At 36.2% G+C, this 20,959-nt stretch overlaps 1 protein-coding gene across 2 annotated transcripts in view; it reads left to right on the top strand.

Annotated features, from left to right (window-relative positions):
* Positions 1–18,047, top strand: part of cv-2 (crosveinless 2-secreting protein) — a 128,950-nt gene extending 110,903 nt beyond the window's left edge. The window contains exons 8-13 of one of the 2 annotated variants that reach the window (XR_014442324.1): positions 418–577; positions 4,891–5,078; positions 6,693–6,831; positions 9,218–9,557; positions 11,717–11,921; positions 14,556–14,672. Coding sequence is in view for 1 of the 2 variants with exons in the window: in XM_083130348.1 (XP_082986474.1) it covers positions 418–577; positions 4,891–5,078; positions 6,693–6,831; positions 9,218–9,557; positions 11,717–11,844; positions 14,556–14,734 (1,134 nt within the window). In the remaining variant the exon portion in view is untranslated. Of the gene's footprint in view, positions 1–417; positions 578–4,890; positions 5,079–6,692; positions 6,832–9,217; positions 9,558–11,716; positions 11,922–14,555 lie in introns of both variants that reach the window. The other variant, XM_083130348.1, reaches the window with a different exon arrangement.
* Positions 18,048–20,959: the final 2,912 nt, after the last annotated feature.

Here is a 20,959-nt window from a genome sequence, read left to right as displayed (position 1 = left end):
TGTATTCAATGATGTGACATTTATTTGTGTTAGAAATATTCAAGCATATTGTAGTCCTTGGTTTAAGGGATTACTTAGTGCATCCCCTTGATTGGATTAATAAAAATGCTTTTTTGTCTTTTCCTTTTGCTCTCTCCCCCACACCTCTTCTCATTCTTCTTCTCTTCCCCTTGATTGGATTAATAAAAATGCCGCTAAGTCAGAAACATGTGATTCCTTATCATTATCACGATAATTGTGCCCAAAAGTGAATTTTAATGTATGTTATGAATAGACACGTGTCATCTTATCAAGTGTTTATGTCAGAGTTTGCATAGTAGCTCCACTTGTTTGAACTTAGTAATGAGGATGCAAGATAGAGGTTAACTTCCTTTGTTATTTCCATGTATATCCAATAAGTTTATTTTTCCTAGGCAGGATGGTGACTTCTGGCAACTTGATCCTTGCCAATCGTGTGTGTGCAAGAATGGTCACATCCGTTGCTCAAGGGAGATGTGCTCCAATCAAAACACTCCGTGTCCCTCTGGATTTAAGCGTGTACATCATTCAGGAGAGTGTTGCCCTCGCTGTGTTGAAAGTAAGTATTTTCTGTGGTGGTTTTCTGTAGATTTCAAGGGAGTGGTTATGAGTAGTTTTAAAAGTAGAAAATATATTAACCCTTAGACACGCAAGCTGTTTTTCCGGGTGATAAATTTAAAATTCCGTAAAATTTTTAGATAAAATTTAATATCTTGGAAACTACAAACAGTAGTTACAAATCGTACTTCGTTTTGTTTAGTACAGATTGGGCCTATGGTCAAAAACAATTTTCTTTATCAAGTAGAAGAAAAAAAACAACTTATTTTGCAAAATTTTGAATTTGTCTTGCAGTCATAGAGGCATCACCACACCATGATTGTTAAAAATTGTACCAACATGTTACTATATACATGTTCCACTCACGCTGCAAAAATTAGGTATTTGTTATGATACGTACTTTCGGAGAAAAAAAATTCCAAAGTAATACGACATGCTTTGTATATAACCAAAAGTAAGTGTTTTCTTCCCTTCCCCCACACAGTATAGTTAGAATTAAATTTCACTTCACTAATTACTAACAACATATCCCAAGGCTCATGTAACAATCCAAACATTATTTGAGATGATTCAAAAGTATAACCAGTGCTCGAAATCGAAAATGTTAGCTGGGGGATGTTTGGTCAGCCTTGGGGTTAGCTGGGGGATACTCTTATGGTTTAACATGGTGACAATGAGACAGCTGAAGGAAAGCTTTAAGAAAATTTTGCTAGCTGGATCCCCCCCCCCCTCACTTCGAGCACTAAAAGTAACATTATTTGAAGATCCTGCTTTGTACCAGCTGGGAGTTTAAAGGTTGCAAATTTAGCTTATTTCTCTCATACCGTGCTCTGTGATAAAAAGGTTTGAAAACTAGCAGTTATAACTGAGTTAGTGACATCACCCATTTGAAACTAAGAATACACTGGGGATCGTGTGGCAGGCAGCATTGAAAGATATCTGCGCTGATCATTGTTCTGGTGTAGTATGCACCAAAAAATCACTGGAATTTAGAGGTGCACACAATGGGGTACTTGACTTCAACAGCTACTCATTAACAAGAGATTCTTTTTTCATATTACCCCTCTCTAAGTTACATCACTTTTCTGTCTGTTTTGGCTTATCTTGATGGTGAAATTAATGATGGTTCAGTGATATTGAGGAAGAAATGTTTATGCCAGAGCCAGGGAAGGACTCTAACCCTGAACCTTTTGTGGCATGTTGGATCATAGCCAACTTGTGGGTGTTTCATGGTAGTTGTCCTTCCATTGATTTTATCTAATCATTATTCACCCTCATCACAGAGGTAAAGAAAAGACACAATCAAAGAAAATCAAACTACTACTCCAAGATGAGGTTGAAATGATGTAACCAAATATGTACATTAATAGAAATGAAAATCTGTTCTGAATAGTATGATTTGAAACAGCTATGAGTCTTAGAATTTATAAGCGACAAATTTTCTATGAAGGAAATCATGCATTAGACCTTTTTCAGATAGAAACAAGTCAGTAGTGCATTAAAGTGTGTATTCAGGTGGTAATTACTATTATTTCTCAGTCCTGCAATAAATTTGTTTTTGTAAATATAGCAGCTTCTGGATTATTGATACATCATGCGATTTTATTGTATATAAGGGAGGGTCGGGCAAGTGCATCCACCCTAGTTAAATTGTAGACCATGATCGGAAATGACTCCGTGAGAAACTAGTTGGTGTCATGGAAGCTGGAGAGGCTGTGTGGGAAGAAGTTGTACGCTCACTTGAAAATTGATGATTTTATAGGCATATATTTAATTTCGGTGTTATCTTTATAAGGATTATGGTGTATATAGAAGTCTACATTCCATTTTGTCAATACATTTTAAATCTTGTAATATATTTATTGCATAATATATCTCTTTATGAACCTCATACTGGCATCCAGTGAATGTAGCATTATTAGACTCACATACAGGGGTCGAGTAAATAAAACATGTGCATAAAAAATAAAAGCATCCACCTAGAATCTTAGACAGTCGCACTTGTTCCAAGTTTGATTGATTCACTTGCAGGCTATTTTTCGTTGCGTTACTACCATTAGTTTAATTTTAACAACATTTTCACATGTGTATTGAGCAGTATGCGTGCTAAATTTTTTGTTCTGGGGAATGTCCACTCATTCCTTTTGCCAGTTAATTTTGCTGTCTTAAGGACTCCCCAGCACATTCCATTAATCTGGACACATGATTTAAGTGATTTAGAATGTTTGTCTGTGAAAGTTATTTGCCAAGTTTTATTGTTCAATTTCTGTATCTGGCTGGTCTCATTTGCTCCACCCGGTGGAGCAAGTGTGCCCACATGCAGACTTGATTTATTTAAATTTTTCAACAGAGAAGATCATTATTTTTTTTGTATTTGAACTAGACAAAAATGTTCATAACTGTTCTACGTGTAGCCTGATTTAAATGGTTTCTTCTCAAATAAATAATTTGCACGCTATGACCTTTCTTTTCTTAAGGGGTCTTACTTGCCCCACTCTCCCCTATAACATGTAAGCAGTGGTGAATACTCCATATATCCAGGTGTAGCGCATGCTACTTCTGCCAAGGGGTGTGTGGTCAGTTGGTTGCAACATTTTTGTCAACATGGGAGTGCAAAGAGAAACTAAAATGTCACACATACACAGGGACAGAAAAAATAAAACTAATTCAGGCGCCAGCTCTCTCTTCTTGGGAGCCAGCTATTTTAGCTGGTCTAAGAAAGCCATGAATCCAACTATGATAAACCTGCACATATCACCTTAAAACATTGAATTTATATAAGATTAGATTAAAAGTAATTAATTCCTGCACTAGAGTGGCATTCCTATAGAAGGCTCAACTGGTAACAGCATGAATAACTACGCAATACATTCTAAAATATGGTAGACTCTACCATATCGCCGCTTTAAAATTTGGCTAGCAACATTGTGAAAACATTTATAATGACATGTTTATTATTGTGATTTAATGATACACATGATAAAACACAAATACATTAAAAAACACACACTGTAGAAAGCTAATGGAAATTTCCATAAGTGAACTCGAAATAATTTTAAAATTCTAATTTTTTATCACTGAACAACGCTGAAAATTTTCAGGCACCATGGCAACTGGGCACCCTGTATTTTTCTACTTCTGCACATACATACATACAGTATTGTCAGAAATAAAGTATATCAAAAGTAGGCAACACTGTACGTTGTTGGTATTGCATGGGAAGCAAGGGAGTGCAGTTACAGTGTGACATTGGTTCTTACAGAGAACAGTTATAGTGAGAGGCGATCCTCAGTGGTCTTGAGTATTCGAGAGGATATATTTCTTGTCTAGCATTATTTCCTCTGAAATGGAAGTGGCCATTAGGGCAAGCTACAGCATGGTGTGCTTTGTTGGAGAAGATTTCTGTAACTTGTGTTCGTAAGTTCACTATACATGCAAATGCTGCCCAATGTATTGATAGAATTGCAATAATGCTTGCAAACTTTCAGGGTAGCTGTGAAATATGTTTGGTGTTGGATTGAGGACACTTGGAACATGTATGCTGACTGTTCTGTTTATGTTCAAAATGTTGTGTGTACAATATCTGTTGTGTTAATACATACAAGTGTTGATTTAGATGATTTGTTAATACAGGTAACATATTTCAATATACAGTAGAACATAGTTTATCTGCACGTCAATTATCTGCAATGTCAGTTATCCGCACACTCAAAAAAGCAAGATACAGGTACAGTACTGTAATTTAGGCATGTACTGTACGTATATTACGAGTGTTTTCTCATTTTCTCATGTATTTTGTTTTCTTGTACTGTATACGTAGTAGTGTGTACTGTATGTATAAAATAAACCTGTACTGTACATGCTTTTCTTTGTTAAATAAACACATGTTTGATTATCCGCAAAAATCGTTATCCTCATAACCTTCGGTCCCAATTAACGCAGATAAAAGACGTTCTACTGTATTTACATTACATTATATTTACAAAAATAAAAGAGTACATGTTCTGCATTTTGGTGTTCTTTAGATGCTGATTTTATGTCCAGTGACAAACTGGGCTATTATTTGTTGACCAATGTTGTTATTGTATGTTCTAAGGTATTTGATGGATGTGGTGCAGGGCAAACTGGGTGTGCTCCGGAACAAATCCATATTTGACATTGATGGAAGGAATGTCATGAGAGTACTTTTTGTTCAGCATCTTCTCTGATTAGTAGTTTAAAATTATGATTATATATTATTTTTGTTGTTTACTTTGTTTAAAATAGTGACAACACACATGCACGAGTTTTTCAATGTTTCACTTTTTTTTTCAGATGATGGAGTTTGTACAGTATTTGGAGACCCACATTACAAGACTTTTGATGGACATTTTTACAGCTTCCAAGGTGCTTGCAAGTATCTTCTAACTGCAGATTGTGTTACTAGGAACTTTACTGTAAGAGTAACAAATGATGCACGTGCTACCAAATTATCATCATGGACAAAGACTATTTCCATAAAGGTAAACTCTTTAAGTTGTAGAGAAATTATTTATATTAAAATCTTATTCATGAACAGTTTAACCCAAGAGCCATCGCACTTTGAATAGTGATGAATGGTGGTGTAAGAGTGTTTTGGATCCTAAACTTTTTTCTTCTTTCTGCGATTCCTGAAGCACCTAAATTTTCCACACTAGTTGGTTAAGCGAATCTCCAATGTCTTATGAGAAGAATGTGATGAATACGATTTTATGTTGAATATATCTGTCATACCTGCGGTGAGTTTGATCTGGCTCATATCTCCTGTAAATGGAATGCTATTCCACACAAGATGGAGACACTACTTCCACGTTGAGAAGAAATTTCTAATTTTTCCCAGCATATATTCCATCATTTCAACAGTAGGATCCAAAATTTAATGCCAACTGTGTTTATATTACATTTGGAGTCAAGGTGTATGCCAATTAAAGAGCTGTGTAAGCATTTTTCTTGATTGATTATTTTACATCGCTTTTCTATCAGTTTTGGCTAATATCAGCAATGAGGATGAGTGATGATATGATGAAATTGATGAAGGAACACTCACCAAGAATGGCTAAGGCCGGGATTCAGGACCTCTTGTCTTGCATCTTGAAGGCTTGCGTTTTTCCACGATGGCTGTAGGCATCATCTATATATGTAGTTGGAGTATAGAAGATACACCTTTGGAGAGTGATGAGTACTGGTAATTTTTTAAATTACTCACTACGTAAGAGATTTGACATGTGCAAATTACCCACTTAAGGGGTTAAAACAAGTATGTTAGTACTGCTATATTAGTCCAACAGCCACATGGAATCTCCCGAGACAGAGTAGTGTTTCATCACAGTAAGTTACATGAGAAGTGGTGCCATTGGTAAATATTCTTGTACCTGTGGTTCCAGGAATAGAATGTGGATCACCTGCTAGTTTAGAAGCATTTTAGAAACCAAAACAAGGCACTAAATTTTAACAACCACTAACAATAAAAAAGTTATAATTTAGATGTTGACATGACCCCATGAAAATTAACAGTATACGAAAGAAAAATATATATGTGTGGATAACTTACATTTATGTCTTGACATACATAAATATTTCACTCCATTTTTCTCAAAACATAAAATTGGTAAATTAATAAATTAAATTTTAACTAAAAGAGCATTTTCACTAGGAAAAATAAAATTTATATATTCATGATGGATGCATTAAACCTGGTTATGATCTTACATACATGAAGTTTGGTGTTTCAGTGTTAATTGGAAATCATCCAAATTCGCAACGCAGAAACATCAAACTTCACATATGTAATAAGGTTTATATAGTTTCATCTCAATACATATATTACATGCTTTCTATAAATGCTACATACATGTAATGCATATGTAAACATACTCTGTACAAGAAGGGTATGATACTTTTGATTGAAGCACAATATTACAATTTGTTCTTTTGATAGAACAGTAGTATATTCTCCATTTTGCTATGTCCAGAACCTTCATATTGTCATAAAGATAACATTTATCCAAAAGAATGTTTTCTTTTTTATGTATTTAGAATTCTTGTAATAACAAAAATTTCAGAGCTCAAATAACTTATTTCGTCTTTTTTACTTTCAGTTAGGATTAAATACAAAGGTCAATTTAGGACAGAGGATGAGAGTCAAAGTGAATGGAATAAAGGTGAAACCACCGTACCAAGATGAAAAGGTGACCATTGAGAAACAGAATTTCAGTCTGGTTGTCAAGACTCACTTAGGTAGGTGTATGAATCATTAATTGCTTTAATTAAATTTAACATTTGACATTTTTATAAGTGTCTTCATGTGCACATAAAATTATTTTGGTCTTCATCCCAAGCTTAGTCTTCATAGTCAAAAGCTTTGGTCTTCATAGTGAAAAATCTCAGTTTTCTCATTACTTTTCAGGAATCTGCAACATAGTTGATTCCTTTATTGTTGCACAGTTTGTAGACCTTGTTCATTACATAATAATAATATTAATAATAACCCGTGGCATAACAGCCCGTGAGGGCCTACCTACCGACTGCTTGCCTCTCTCCCACCAGATGTGGGAGATCACCCAACCAGTTACGGGGTGACGTTTGATCAGCACGATGAACCTCCAGTGGTTGTAAGTTTCTTATGATAGGGTTACGCTACTAATTTGTAGATCCTAAATTTCCTCACAATGGTGGATGGCCACCTGTTCCATACACAGGTTGAAATCTCAGGAAAAGTTGTTACGCTTCCCCAAAAGACTCAAACCTGCATGCTGGAGTTCAAAGCTTGTACCTTAGACCACACAGCATGGTGCGGAACTTGTTCACTATATTTTCCATGTAATTTTCGTAATTGAAATGTTACATATATTGACTAAAGTCGAGTTGCAAATAGGTTTTCTAATCAACCTCAGGAATCAAGCTTCATCAGCATTACAATTTTCAGTGTTAACACCAGGCTCGGTTGGCCCTATTGCACACAGGAGCAGTGAACCCCTACTTATGTACATAATTCACCTCGAGAATGAAAAATAAACAATGTCTATCTTTTCACAAATTTTCGCTAAAATTTCTACACAGTAAGTCATATATGTATTTGTGTCTGTAACACAGCAAATTAATTTACTGCGAAAGAGAATCTGCAAGTCTGTTGGCCTGGTGCAGCTTCTCAGTTGAACCTCAACAGGACAGCTCTTGCCATAGTAAAGCTTCGCTCGGCAGGCAGAAGGTCGAGGTGAGCATACATGTGAAAAGATACTGCTGAATCTTCATCTCCTAGAAATGGACATGCACAGTTCATGTTCTCACAGAAGCTGTATCAGAAGGCACCATCCTTACTGCAAGTGACATCCCATCACTGCGAGTGACATCCCGTCTCTTCCAGTGTTACCCTGTGGGGTTCAAGTTTGAAGTGCATTCATTACATATTCAGTCTTCTCTTTGTATAATTTTTGTGCCTAATACAAGATTCTGGCAGAGATGGGTGAGTAGAAAGAAATGAATGAATGCTGGAATTAGATACAATGAGTGAAAATAAGACACTCATAACGAAATAGTTTGTGCATGCATTCAGACGTTTTTACTTAAAGGTGGAAACACTTCAGGCAGGACAAAGTAAAAAAAATGTACAAGAAATGAAAAGGACCCCTCCTCCCCCCAAATCCTTTTGTTTGGGGAAGAAAGCCTATTTGCGGAACCTGAATATGTCATATGACTTTCGTGAACCCGCAGGAAAATAATGTACGAGCCATGCCTGGTTAACACCAATTCATGAAGAAATGTTGGTAATTAATTATAAATAGAACATCAATATTATAGGCATTTTTATCATACTTTTCCTGAACAAACAGAATCCAATGTAAACTTAGAAGAAAAGTGAATAATAACTCACCATATTGTTGCTAAGCTCAGTCTCACTTTTGCCATAAACATGCCTGTTTTACAGTTGACTGGTACAGGGTATGACAAGTGTTCATAACATAATTTATAGTGGCAATTATATGTAGGAAAAAAGTATTTTTACTGAATAGCCTTAGTACACAAATGTACAGAAAGGAATGCCATTTACCAGTTAATGTTTGAATATGACCCCCAGCAAATGAGCATCATGGTGTGGCACTGTCCATTGCACGTACTAGCATTGTTTGTTGGGATACTGGTAACATCATCTCTCAGGCAACCCTTCAGTTTCAAGATCATGGCAGGACATGTTTGGAATACTTCTTGCTTAAATAAACCCCATAAGTCTGAAAAGGGCAAATCAGGGGAACAAGCTGGCCGTGGTATGTCACCATAACAAGAAACCCCTTTCTTTAGATGTCTCCACAATGAAATCATGATATTTCGCATTTAACTGTTCCATGTTGGTACCCACACTGCACAGTGTAACAACAAATGAAGCTCGGTGTACTGCAAATGGCAATTCAAACACAGTATAACAACACTGTTGCCAGCATCATCGTCATTTCCTACTCAAATTACATTTGTCAACCCTGCCACAAGACACCTGGAAAAAATATCAACCATTATTGGTGCTTTTCCAATTGGTACAGTTTATGATAGATACGTCTAAGCTCAGTCCTAGTTTTATGTAAAAATAAATTATGCATTACAAATTAGCACCTCACAAGCTTATTTCTTTCAGGCCTCAATGTTATCTGGGATGGAGACAGCTTTCTCGAAGTGTCCGTGCCTACTTCATACAAAGGAAAAGTCTGTGGTCTCTGTGGAAACTTCAACATGCAGCCAAAAGACGACTTCACGACAAAGAGAGGGAAATTGGTGTTGGATCCTGACAAATTTGGCACCTCTTGGAGAGTGGGAGGGAAGAAAGCATGTTCCAGGTCTATGGAACGTCCAAACACAGACCTCCAGTGTCAGTACAATCCACAAAGGAAATATAGGGATTATAGGAAATGCAAACTTCTCAGATCTGAAATATTTTCCAAGTGTCATGGGAAAGTAAATCCAGCAAGGTTTCTTAAGTGAGTGTAAATTTTTGTTCATCTCATGCATGAATATTTGTAGTATATACCTTCCTACACCTACATCATTTCTTTCTTTCTGAAAGGGAATGAATAAGAATTTTTTTAAAATTTTTTCTCGCATACTGTAAACACATTAATTGAACCAAAAACCAATAGTAACAAGGAATTAAAATGGGAAATCCATCCTTGAAACATTCCTATTGACTTTCAATATAACCGTTCTTAGTTTTGAATTACTGTTTTGGGGAGGGGGGCATGCTGGATAATACAGTAGTATCTCTCATAAATATAATACAATTTTTCCATCTTATTGGGGGTGGGAGGATGTGTTACTCTTGTCACTCCAATAACAACGCCAGTGATTTTGAACATAGCTTTTGCATTGCAGAAGTGTGATACTGTGCAGTCATAATAATTAGTGAACTAATTTTAGAAAGCTGCACTATCATTCACCTTGTGTAAATTTCAGTGTTATTCTATATAATGTAGTGGGAAAAAAAGCATGTAAATTAAATCCATTTGGCAATATTACAACATTTGCCATTCTATTTTGACTTTTGGGCAACCATCAGGTGATGTCTCTAAATGTTACTGACACTGGTTATTATGAACCTTATTAAGTTACCAACTACTTATGCATCAATAAGAATGCATGTTATCTTACCACCTTCACTACTATGACACTTCAGGTAGATTAGGAGCAAGGTGCAAATTACCTCAGTGTATACTTTTTTAACAAGCGCCGACCTCCATGGCCAAGTAGTTAGTCCAGCATGCTATGATGCCATGGATCTCGGGTTTAAATCTTGGCATGGGTCTGGGCTATCAATGTAATCATATCATCATTCATCTTCATCTTTGCAATTAGCTAAAAACTGACAGAAAAGCAAAATAAACCAAATCAGTCATTCTTTAACAAGCAATAATACTTCAAATATATAAAAATGAACACTGATTTATTAGATGCACTATGATAAGTACAGGGTTCCTGAGGATGAATAGTGTCATTTGGTGAGGTTATTGTGAAAGATACACGTGGGGAACCACATGGTATATATTGAAAGTTATTTTAATAGATTCAGCAACTCAGTTTCGGCACATGTACAGTCCACAGGCAACACCATGAGGTAGAGAATGAGAAACAAAGCGGAAGAACTACAGTCTGCATGCATTGTGCACTACCATGTGGGAAGTTCCAGTGTGAATTTGACCATCATAGTGCAATGTACACCATAGAAAAGAAAGCTGCTTGTGCCTTATGGCTGACAGAACACTAATTTATATTCATAATTGCTTCCACTGCATGTATTGGGCTTTGGTCTCCGGTTAATGGTAATGGAGCAAAGTCTCATCGCTGGTCACAAGTTTGGACATGAAGCATACTGGATCCTAGTTGTGGTGTTGCAGGAGATTGCTGCTCATGTCCTCACGTTGCCGTCTCTGTGCTACATTTTGAGCTTTGGGAACCCACCAGCCAGACACATCCCCAGTTTAAGATGTTCATGAATGATGCGATGCAGGGTGACTGATGAGTCCCGTGGCTGGCTCCATTTCCGAGAACGTTATGCACCTGTTCTCCTGAGTAGGCTGCTCCAGTCATGAGGTGACTGGTGTAGTCTCTTTCCTTTCAGAACTGTGCCCCTTCTCCATTGTTGTGCGGACCTATTTCCAGCCATCCACCCAGTTGTACACTGTTTTTTTGTAGCAGTGCATGCTCTCCACACACTACTACCTGTGAATCTCTGCTGTGGTTACAACCTCCTTTTCACAGAAACCATGTCGTCCAGCGCTGTCCCTGCTGATCACTCTCCATGCTGTCTGTGCATGTACTGACAGCTGTTGGCGAAATGTAGTTTACAGGTATTACACCCCTCTGTCCTGTACTGACACCTGGCGACAGACCTATGTACTACCTATCAGCGACCGTTATGGCAAGCCAAATGGTGTACTGTGGATAGTGGAAATTTCGAAATTGTATATCAATATGGAATGCCCCAAGTAAAAACTACTTTCATTGTATACCATGTAACATCTCAAATCACTTCACCACCTTTCATTCTCAGAAACAGTGTACTTTCTGCATAGTTTTTAAGTGCTTGCTACATATGTAGAAGAAATATATGTTTGTTTCTTATGTAATTATATATTTCTTTCAGATCGTGTGTTTTGGACATGTGTGAGTGCCCTACTGGACGTTGCCACTGCCAAGCCCTGACGGCATATTCACATGAATGTGCAAGACATGGTCTGGAGTTGGAATGGAGGAACATGACTGGTTGTGGAGGCAAGATACTTAAACATCATTAGATCAGTCCTGTGTTTTGATGGAATAAGTAGTCTGCTTATTTCTCTATGTGCAGGGTGGGTGTAATTATGCAAACATATGGGTTGTTGTAGATGGTGTTGGGTATGTAATGCATGATTTCACTTTCTGAGTAATCTTCAGTAGTAGAAGTTTCTTAACCTGATTATGTAGTAAGAGAATCATTAATTTTGTAGCTACAGACCATACAGATTTGAAAAATTTTCACATACTGATTTAGTAAAACTGGGTTACCGCTGCTAGTGCTAATCTTATGTAAAGATAATACAAAATTAATAACCAGCTTGCTTTCTATAAGATGAGATAACTGATAATTTCTGGCCCAGAATAAGTAACAGCATCATATTTTGAAGTTTTATAATAAAAGAGAGATTGCCTTGATATTCACTTGAACAATAATAAAATAATTGTGGAAGCAAGTTACAGAACAGTTAATAGAAATATCTGATTTATTATAAATTATACCAAGATATTTAGTGATCTTTTTGGCATTTCCATTCAATGTGCAAAGTGTCAAATTTTGCAATATTTGCTTGTTTCAAACCTTCCTTTACGGCATTTTACCAAACCTGTCCTGCTTCTCTGGGAGAAGTCCTGTGTAATAGTCATAAAGAAATACCTTGTGAAATCCATGCATGCTTCGTCCAACTTCCTTATCCATATACATACATGGGCGTCCGGAAGGGGGGCATGCCCCCCCCCCTGGAAAACTAATGTCTACGTAAAAATTATATATTTCGCACATAATTTCATTTGTCACAGTAATAACTATAAATTCGTTGAAGAAACATGATAATTTCAGACTGAAATAGTGTTTTTTGAGGGGGCATCACTATTTTGGGGGGAAATATGCATTCTTTGCCCCCCCTGGAAAAAATTACCTTGCTTGCCCCTCCCTGGAAAAAATCCTGCAGACGTCCATGTATACATACATCATCCTCTCATCTCCCTGTCACAGTTAACCTAATGGTTACACATTTGTGGCATTAATTAGATCAACCATCCAATGAAAAGAATATACTTAGCTTACAATCTTAGTTGGACATTGTCTTTATGTATGTTATGAAACCCTTGAGGTTAGTGGAAAATGCAAATGGTCTAAATGGGAGCCATGTGAACAACATGGTAGTAAATATGTGTAGTTGTTCATTATCACAGACAGAAAATCAAACCTTAAATAAGACTAAAGCATACATATTAGGCTTAGATATCACTGCAGCAGTTAAATTGACAATATCTAAACCCTAAGCATAACTCGTGAAAGAGTACAGGTGAAAATGTGTGTAGTACTGGAGAAAGCCTTTAACCTAGTGTTGTGCTGATGCCACTTTGATCAATACCGATTCTTACTGATTCCCACCGATACCAATGCTTACAATTTCTAAGAATTGAAAATGTTGTTCATGATATTAATTGTTATTAGTGTGTGAGTATTCCGCTCCAATTATAAGAATTATATTCAAGAAATGTATCCAGTGATGGGTTGCTTGGAGGGAGGGGTTGGGGAGAATACTCATAGAAAAGAAATAGAAAAGTCCCCCCCCCAAATTTCAATAATCTTGCAGAGCTCTTATGATTGAATGAATTAGCAACTTTAAAGGGAAAAAACGAACACAAAGGAAGAAGGGAATAACTCAGAAAACATAGTTTGAAGGTAATCAATGAAAACTATCTGAATCCTTCATTTCTTGCTGAAATATGATAATATTCATGTATGTTTGCATACAAATATGCATTTGCATACACATTTCATGTTCCACACCGTGGCCGTGCAGTCTCGAGGATGCGTGCAGATTCGAGTCTCCTGGGGAAAGCGTAACAACTTTTCTCTGAGATTTCGGCCTGTGTATGGGATCGGTGGCCACCCACCATCATGAGGAAATTTGGGAGCTACAAATTAGTAGCATCACCTGGTCACGGCAACGACTGAGGATTCGTCATGCTGAGCACAGGTCACCCCGTAACTGATTAGATGATCTCCCACCTTGGCAGGAGAGGGGGGTGAGGCCAACTGTCGGTAGGTTTGCCGTCATGAGCTATTGTGCCAAGGGTTAATGTTATTACCCATTTCATGAATATTGTATGCAAATAGAGCTGATAGCGGAGAGTGTTAGGAGAAGAGGACAAGATTGGAACACCATGAAAAGAGAGGAGTGGTGGAAGACCATGAAAAAATTGAGAGGCTTGACTTCTATGCCAACCCAGCCAGAGGCAGGAAACTGCGAAGGATGATGATGATTGTCATATTTCAGCAAGAAATACAGGGTGCAAATAGTTGATTACCTTCAAGCTAGGTTTTCTGAATTATACCCTTCTTCCAGCTAACCTTTTTATTGTGGAAATTGAGGGGTGTGGTGGGGGTGCATGGTAAAGTGAACTGGATCAGTAACATTTTTATCATCAGCCGTAGGTTTGATCTTTGGTGGAATGAGCAAAGTATTTCACCAGAAGACAAGAGGTGTGGTATTGTTAGAATAGGCAAAGGAAGTTAATGTCCAATGAAGATTGCATGCTAATAAAGAACACAAGTGTTATTGTCCTTACCTTTCAGACGTGTGTGCTATTTCCATTACCTTACTGTGTATTGCTATTTTGAAATTATTTTCATTGCATGCAGTGCTTCTTACCATTGCTGCAAAATGCTAAGTGGTGTTTGTATGTCTTTACTACAGAAATCCAGTGTCCGAAAGGAGCTGTGTATTCCCAGTGTGGCCCAGCATGCCATCGGACGTGTTCTAACACCAGAAGGGTCTGCATGAAGCCATGCAAACCAGGCTGCCACTGCAAAGCAGGACATGTGAAGCATGGAAGCAGGTGCATCAAGCCAGAACATTGCCCCCTGAGACTGTGAACAAGTTCCTCCCCCTCTCTGGATTTAACAGTTTGACAGTATTTTTTTGTGGTGTTTACCACTATGCATTTGTGGTGTTGTGTGGAGGAAGAAATGAGCTGGTTCTCAAGATTAATATCTGGGAGGGAAGTGTGTATAAAGGGTTAGACACTTGGAACAAATAATATAAGCTTTACACAAAAAACAAAAAATGTGATAAAACGTGAGTAAGTTTATGTGCATGTGAGCGTGTCTGTGTGCGTGAAAGTAAGACCGGTAGAGAAATGTTTGTATTGTTTACAAAATATTATGTTCTTTATGTATTGTTTGTCGATTTACACTATCATTTAGCGTAGTTGTTCATCTCATTTTCACACTGTAGATGCACGTAGTTAATTTATGTAGGTTTTCATTTACATTCATAAGATGAAGTTACACATGCAAATCATGCTAATCTGATGTTTATGTAAACAACTTTCTAATTCATAAGTATGTTAAGGCAATTTCAGTTATTACGATTCGAGGTGTGGTCTTTCTTTCAGAATATTTGGTAAGAATATTAATTGCATTTCATTAAGAACTTGCTAAGTAACTTTCGCTGAAGTGAATTCTAACTCGCACATCAACATTTGTTATGGACATAAATTGCTGTGAGAAATTTAAACCCCATCAAAGATTCAGTAGTTTGCTAAAACTAGTGCTGGTCACCGAGGTATAGGTTTATTGCAGTACACTCCGAGATGGTGCTAAAGGGGTGTCAGGTGACACCCTCACTTTAAATTTGGTTTTAGTTCTTCGAAAAAGTAACACCCGGTGTATTAATATCTTATTGTTGCAATGACCAAGCAATGCTTTAAGTGGGGAAATTGTGGCAGAGTTATAATCTATTTACTTATCTTGTGTTTGACCTCAAGACTTTTCCCCTCTCTCCTCTCCACCTCCAGAGTTGGGGAGTAGTGTGATGCAGGTAACTCATTATGTTTATGCAGGACTTGAAGTGGAAAGTTTTCCCTACTGAAAATTCTGTCTACTGCTTTCAGTCTATTTTCTACTGTTTTTAGTAGGCTACTGTTTTCAGTAGCTGAACTGTACTGCTAATGTTTTCTACTGTTTTTGGTAGTCAAACTGTTTCCTCTATCTTAAGTAGTTGAACTGTACTCTTAACGTTTTCAGTAATATAATTTTAATAATAATAATAATCATAAATTTTCTTTATTAAGCATACAACTAACATATTTTATTGTGTTCAGTACATTGCTGTCTGAAAACGGTACTCTTGTCAGTAATGAAAATTTTCCTATCTATACAACTGAAAATTCAATGGAAAAATTGTATAAACAACTAAAATAAATGTATGGTAAAGTATGTGGAACTTGCTACTTAGGAATGAGTTCACACAACAAAGAAACCAAATAAAGTGAACACGTTTTTAAGTGTGTAGCTTTATTGTAGTTAATGCACTTTTAGAAAATTGAGAAACATACTCTTTTATACATAAATTGACGTGTTGTTCTTCCTATATTCACACGAAAACAGGAAAAAAATTAGTTTAAACGAAGACCTGAACCCTCAATGCTTGAAAAACCAAAACAAGCAAACACTGTTGACTACGTTGATCAAAAAATGGATCCTTTCTGCAATTACATTACGCAGATATAATAATAACCATGCAAATTTCATGCTGAAAAAATAAATCAACTGATATGATCATGTATTCAAACTGCCAGGTGCTGTAAGGTTGAGTTATTTCTCAAGAAAGAGTTGTAGTAATTTATTCATTAAGATATATCTGACTTCAGTAGTATTCATTAGAAAAACAGTAGAAATTCAGTTCATTTACTGTTTTTCCAATTCACTTGAAAATCACTGAAAATGTGGTGTAAAGAATTAATTTGTCTATTCTTGGAGTCAATAAATTATTTTATAATATATTGTAGAAAGTATTATGCATTAATATTTACATTGTTTTTTCAGTATAGTAGCCTTAGTGTACAGTACAGTAGTCCTACTGTAGAGTACAGTACCTGTACAGCAGATCTACAATAGGATTTCAGTACATTTCACAGTACACAGTAGAAGACATTTGAAAACAGTAGAGTTTGTCTACTGAAAACAGTAGAAATTTCCAGCAGGGTTAGCTAGGTGGATGTTTGGTCGGGCCTTTGGGCTCGCTGGGGAGTTGCTCCTATGGCTTAACATGGTGACAATGAGACAGCTTGGGGGGAGGATGCTTTGTAAAAATTCTTCCAGCTGGGGGGATAGCAATAATTTTTCACATTTTCAAAAGCGTATAAGTAGCCAACCTAACTAACAAGATGTGGTTGCCACAATGTTAGCAACAGTACAAGTTGTGACAATGTACTGAAAATGCAGGTAGGCCAAACCCACATATTTTGCTCACATTACATGTAACCTGAGTAATCCTTGTATGTATTGCTCTGTAATTGCTAAGTAAAGAGTTGCTTAGTAACCATGAGCATAACAAATAAATTATATAATACAAAGAAAACATATCTACAGAAAGATTTAAGAATAAATGCTCGAATCACAGTGAAATTCTTCTGCTGTGTAGCCAACGTTCCCAAGTCTTGTACTTCAAGATAACAATAACAGTTTTTTCTTGATAAACTATCCCTCTTAGCATTTAGCTACAACTTTCAACTCCATGCCAACATGGAAACTTCATTCATCCATGGTGGCTGACAAAATACTGGCTAGTAACTGAGTTATAAATAGCTTGAATTTATGAAATAATATAGTTGGACATTATGCTGTGACTGTAATGAGCAGAAACAAGCACTGCCACATGTAATTTATTTTACTATCTAGAAGCTATAAAATGCTCTTGAATGTAGTTTTAGAAACAGATTTTGACTCATTTTGCAAGGGTTGGGCTACCATTGGAAACAACTGTTGGTACAACATAAGACCAACTTCAGTTATGCCAAGAAACACAAACCCAACCTGGCCTCCCTGGTGGCACAGTGGTAATGCCATCACCTTGTAATCAAGGGATCCTGGGTTTGATACCTGGTGGAGGCACATTGCACAGGGGTTCAGATCCCGGTTTAAAGTGTAGGTCCAGCACCTCCCTGTTGGCATAGTGGTTATGTCGTTGCCTTGTAATCGAGGGGTCCCAGGTTTGATACCTGGCTGAAGCACATAGTGGATCCCACTTCAAACTATATGCCCAGTCCCGATTAGCTTTTCTGTGCACAAAGTGGACTTAAAGCAAACCCAATCTTTCCTACATGAGAACTAGTTGTCAAGATTATTATTTTACTTGCAATCTAAATACAGAACTCTCCACTTCATTTACTAGAACATAACCTGATATATATATATATATATATATATATATATATATATATATATATATATATGTATGTATGTATATATATGTATGTATGTACTGGAAACATAAATAAAACACACACATTTTTTTTATTACATTGAATGATCACTGATTGTGCTTAATTTGTTTGGAAAAAAATCAAACTGAAAGTAACTGTAAAAGCAACTTTCTAAATACTGATATTATACATAAAAATATTGTTTATGCCAATCATGCATCCCCCAATATTATGTGAAGTTGTTGCTATCATAATGGATTAATGTTTACTCTTTTGAGTAAATTCCCCAACTCTGCTCCCATCTCCTTGTCATGAGTGTAATGTCGTACTTAGATGCACTGCAACGTGAGTAAAAGTTAATATCATTTATATTCATGGTAATATTTTAGGAAAAAGTGGTCAGACATCTAATATCTGACCCCTGATATAATTATATTTTCTTCTTTTGTTCTACTGAACGTTTTGATGGGCTTTAACCAGTCTGCACAAGATCCAATATTTGCTTCTGCTATTTTTTTTATAACAGTTTGTACTAAAGTGTACTAAAGATCCCAAATCGAGAAGGATGTTTTCTTGTGCCAACTTTTATACACTTCTAAAATTTTACTTTCAACGTCTCCCATACTTAATTGCAATGCAAATGCTTTTTTTCTTTCATCGAAGGATCTCATTATCAATGCATTTATAGTGTAATAGAGTTTTAAGACCTGTGACATCAATGCTGATAGTCAGAGGATGTAGTTGTTCCTAATGTGTATGTGGATAACTTCCTGTGCGTGATTTCCATGTATCATTTATTTTGTGTTTATGCACATATTGTGCAATTTACTTTCCCATACCAGAGAAAAGAAAGTTTTAATATTGGATTTAATTCAATAATTTGAAAACTATGTGTAAACATTTAACTAGCATTTTCTTTCTACCCCATTAAGTTATCCACGGTGATGAGGATGAATGATGATAAGATGACCTAGATGAAATTGTTATTGAAAAGAAATTGTTAATGAGATTGCCATGGTACAAGTAAGCAAAAGCTAATGTTCCAATCTCTGTCTCTATCTGTGACAAACGATGTAGATAAAGCCACCACGTTCATGCTTTCATTTACTTCACTGATTTTTTCTCTCCCTGTGATGCACATATACAGACACACACTTAAATAATGCCAGATGTAATTTAAACAAAAAAAAAATGTTTTCAACCATGCATTACAGTAAATATTTAGGTAATGAAATCTCACAATGTTAATTATTTTGTAACTGCATAATACAGTGGAACCCCGACTTTGAAGTTCTTTAACATTTGACTGTTATTGACTGTTAGGGTGCCAATGGTGCAAAATGTAAAAATTTTCCAGGATTTTTTTTTTATTTTTGCACATTTTAAGTTTTTTCAAATTGGTCCCCTAAAAAAAAACTAAAATCGAGGTTCCACCATGATTCCTTCAGTTGCGGATCCAGAAGGGACAAATTTTAGTCCACCTCACCAATCTGAGAATATATAACATCATGTATTAGCATTGTTTTATAAAACAATATAAAACAAGAACCTAGAGCAGTGGTTCTCAACCTTTTGCAGTCTGGCACCCACCTTGAAGGATATTATACTTCATGGGACCCATAAGCATGAACACATGTAGAGGTGTGCACCCAGTTTATAATATATTTTTGCTAACATAGAGTACTTGAAACTCCTCTCTCTTACGCTTGCTTAAACAAATTACACATACTTCATTCTGGAAAAGTAAATATGTAACGTAAAACAAATGTACTCTAACTAAACACACATGCTGAAATTGAAAAATGTCGTTAAAAAGCAATGGTAGAGAGCGAATAACAGAAATGTAGAGTTTAGACTACGTACAACACGGGTTGAATTTAAATTGTTAATACAATATATCTTAGTAATTTAAATGTAATAGGTTTTTAAGAAACAGTAAATATATTTTCAAGCATGACTTCGCGACCCACCAAACACCTCCTCAGGACCCAGTAGTGGATCGTGCCCCATAGGTTGAGAAACGATGACCTAGAGGCTCCAATGCCTAAAGATTAGCATATTCACTGCGAAAATATAACTTCTTGGTTTGAACCTTGTGTAAAATGTAAATGTTAATTGATTTTATTAATCACCATAATTATCTTTTTATCGTGAGTGTGCGTGTGTAATGAAAAATGAAAAAGCAAAGAAATCCGAATTTATTCTCGAGAATCACATCTCCCCTGTTAGTCCAGATCTATTAAAACACACATATATGGAACCCCTGAGTCTTCAGTAATATTACTCATGGGTGGTTGGGAGGGGGCGATGACCCCCATTACTCTCCCCATGGATCCGCAACTGAATTCATTGATGCATGGTGTCATTATTCAATCCTATCCTAATGTTCAATCACGTGATTCATGTTTTGATGCTATTCTCCTTGTTTGATGATAGAGAACAGCTTTCGTGTATGTTCATGAGTGACTGAAATGCATGTATGTAAGTTTTAAGTTATTTTTATGTGTGAAAGAGAATGTGTTCATTGTGTATTTGCTTTTGTGTATAAATATATATTTCGTAGAATGTGATTTCAGGATTAGTGTTTCCTTTTTTTAGTAAAAAAAGTAAAAATGTATTGTTTTAACATATTTCTAAGACACAATGCTATGAATGTTAATTAAAAAACTGAAGGTGTAAAGATAGTAAATGATTATAAGTTGTATGAACAAAATTTGTTTTTAGTAAATACAATTGACTTCTGAAAATATCTTCTGTGTCTTGCAAATTATGTTCTGTAAAGCAGTGCGTTGAATGTTTGTATACTTTGTGCATCAGCACCCATAACTATTTATTTTGTCAATGACAAATACTTAAAAGTATTTTGAAGTGCTGCAATAAATCAAATGTATGA

This window comes from Lepisma saccharinum, chromosome 1, assembly GCF_977018435.1.
Source record: "Lepisma saccharinum chromosome 1, izLepSacc3.1, whole genome shotgun sequence".
NCBI classification, from domain to species: domain Eukaryota; kingdom Metazoa; phylum Arthropoda; class Insecta; order Zygentoma; family Lepismatidae; genus Lepisma; species Lepisma saccharinum.
This window is presented reverse-complemented; position numbering and strand designations above follow the sequence as displayed.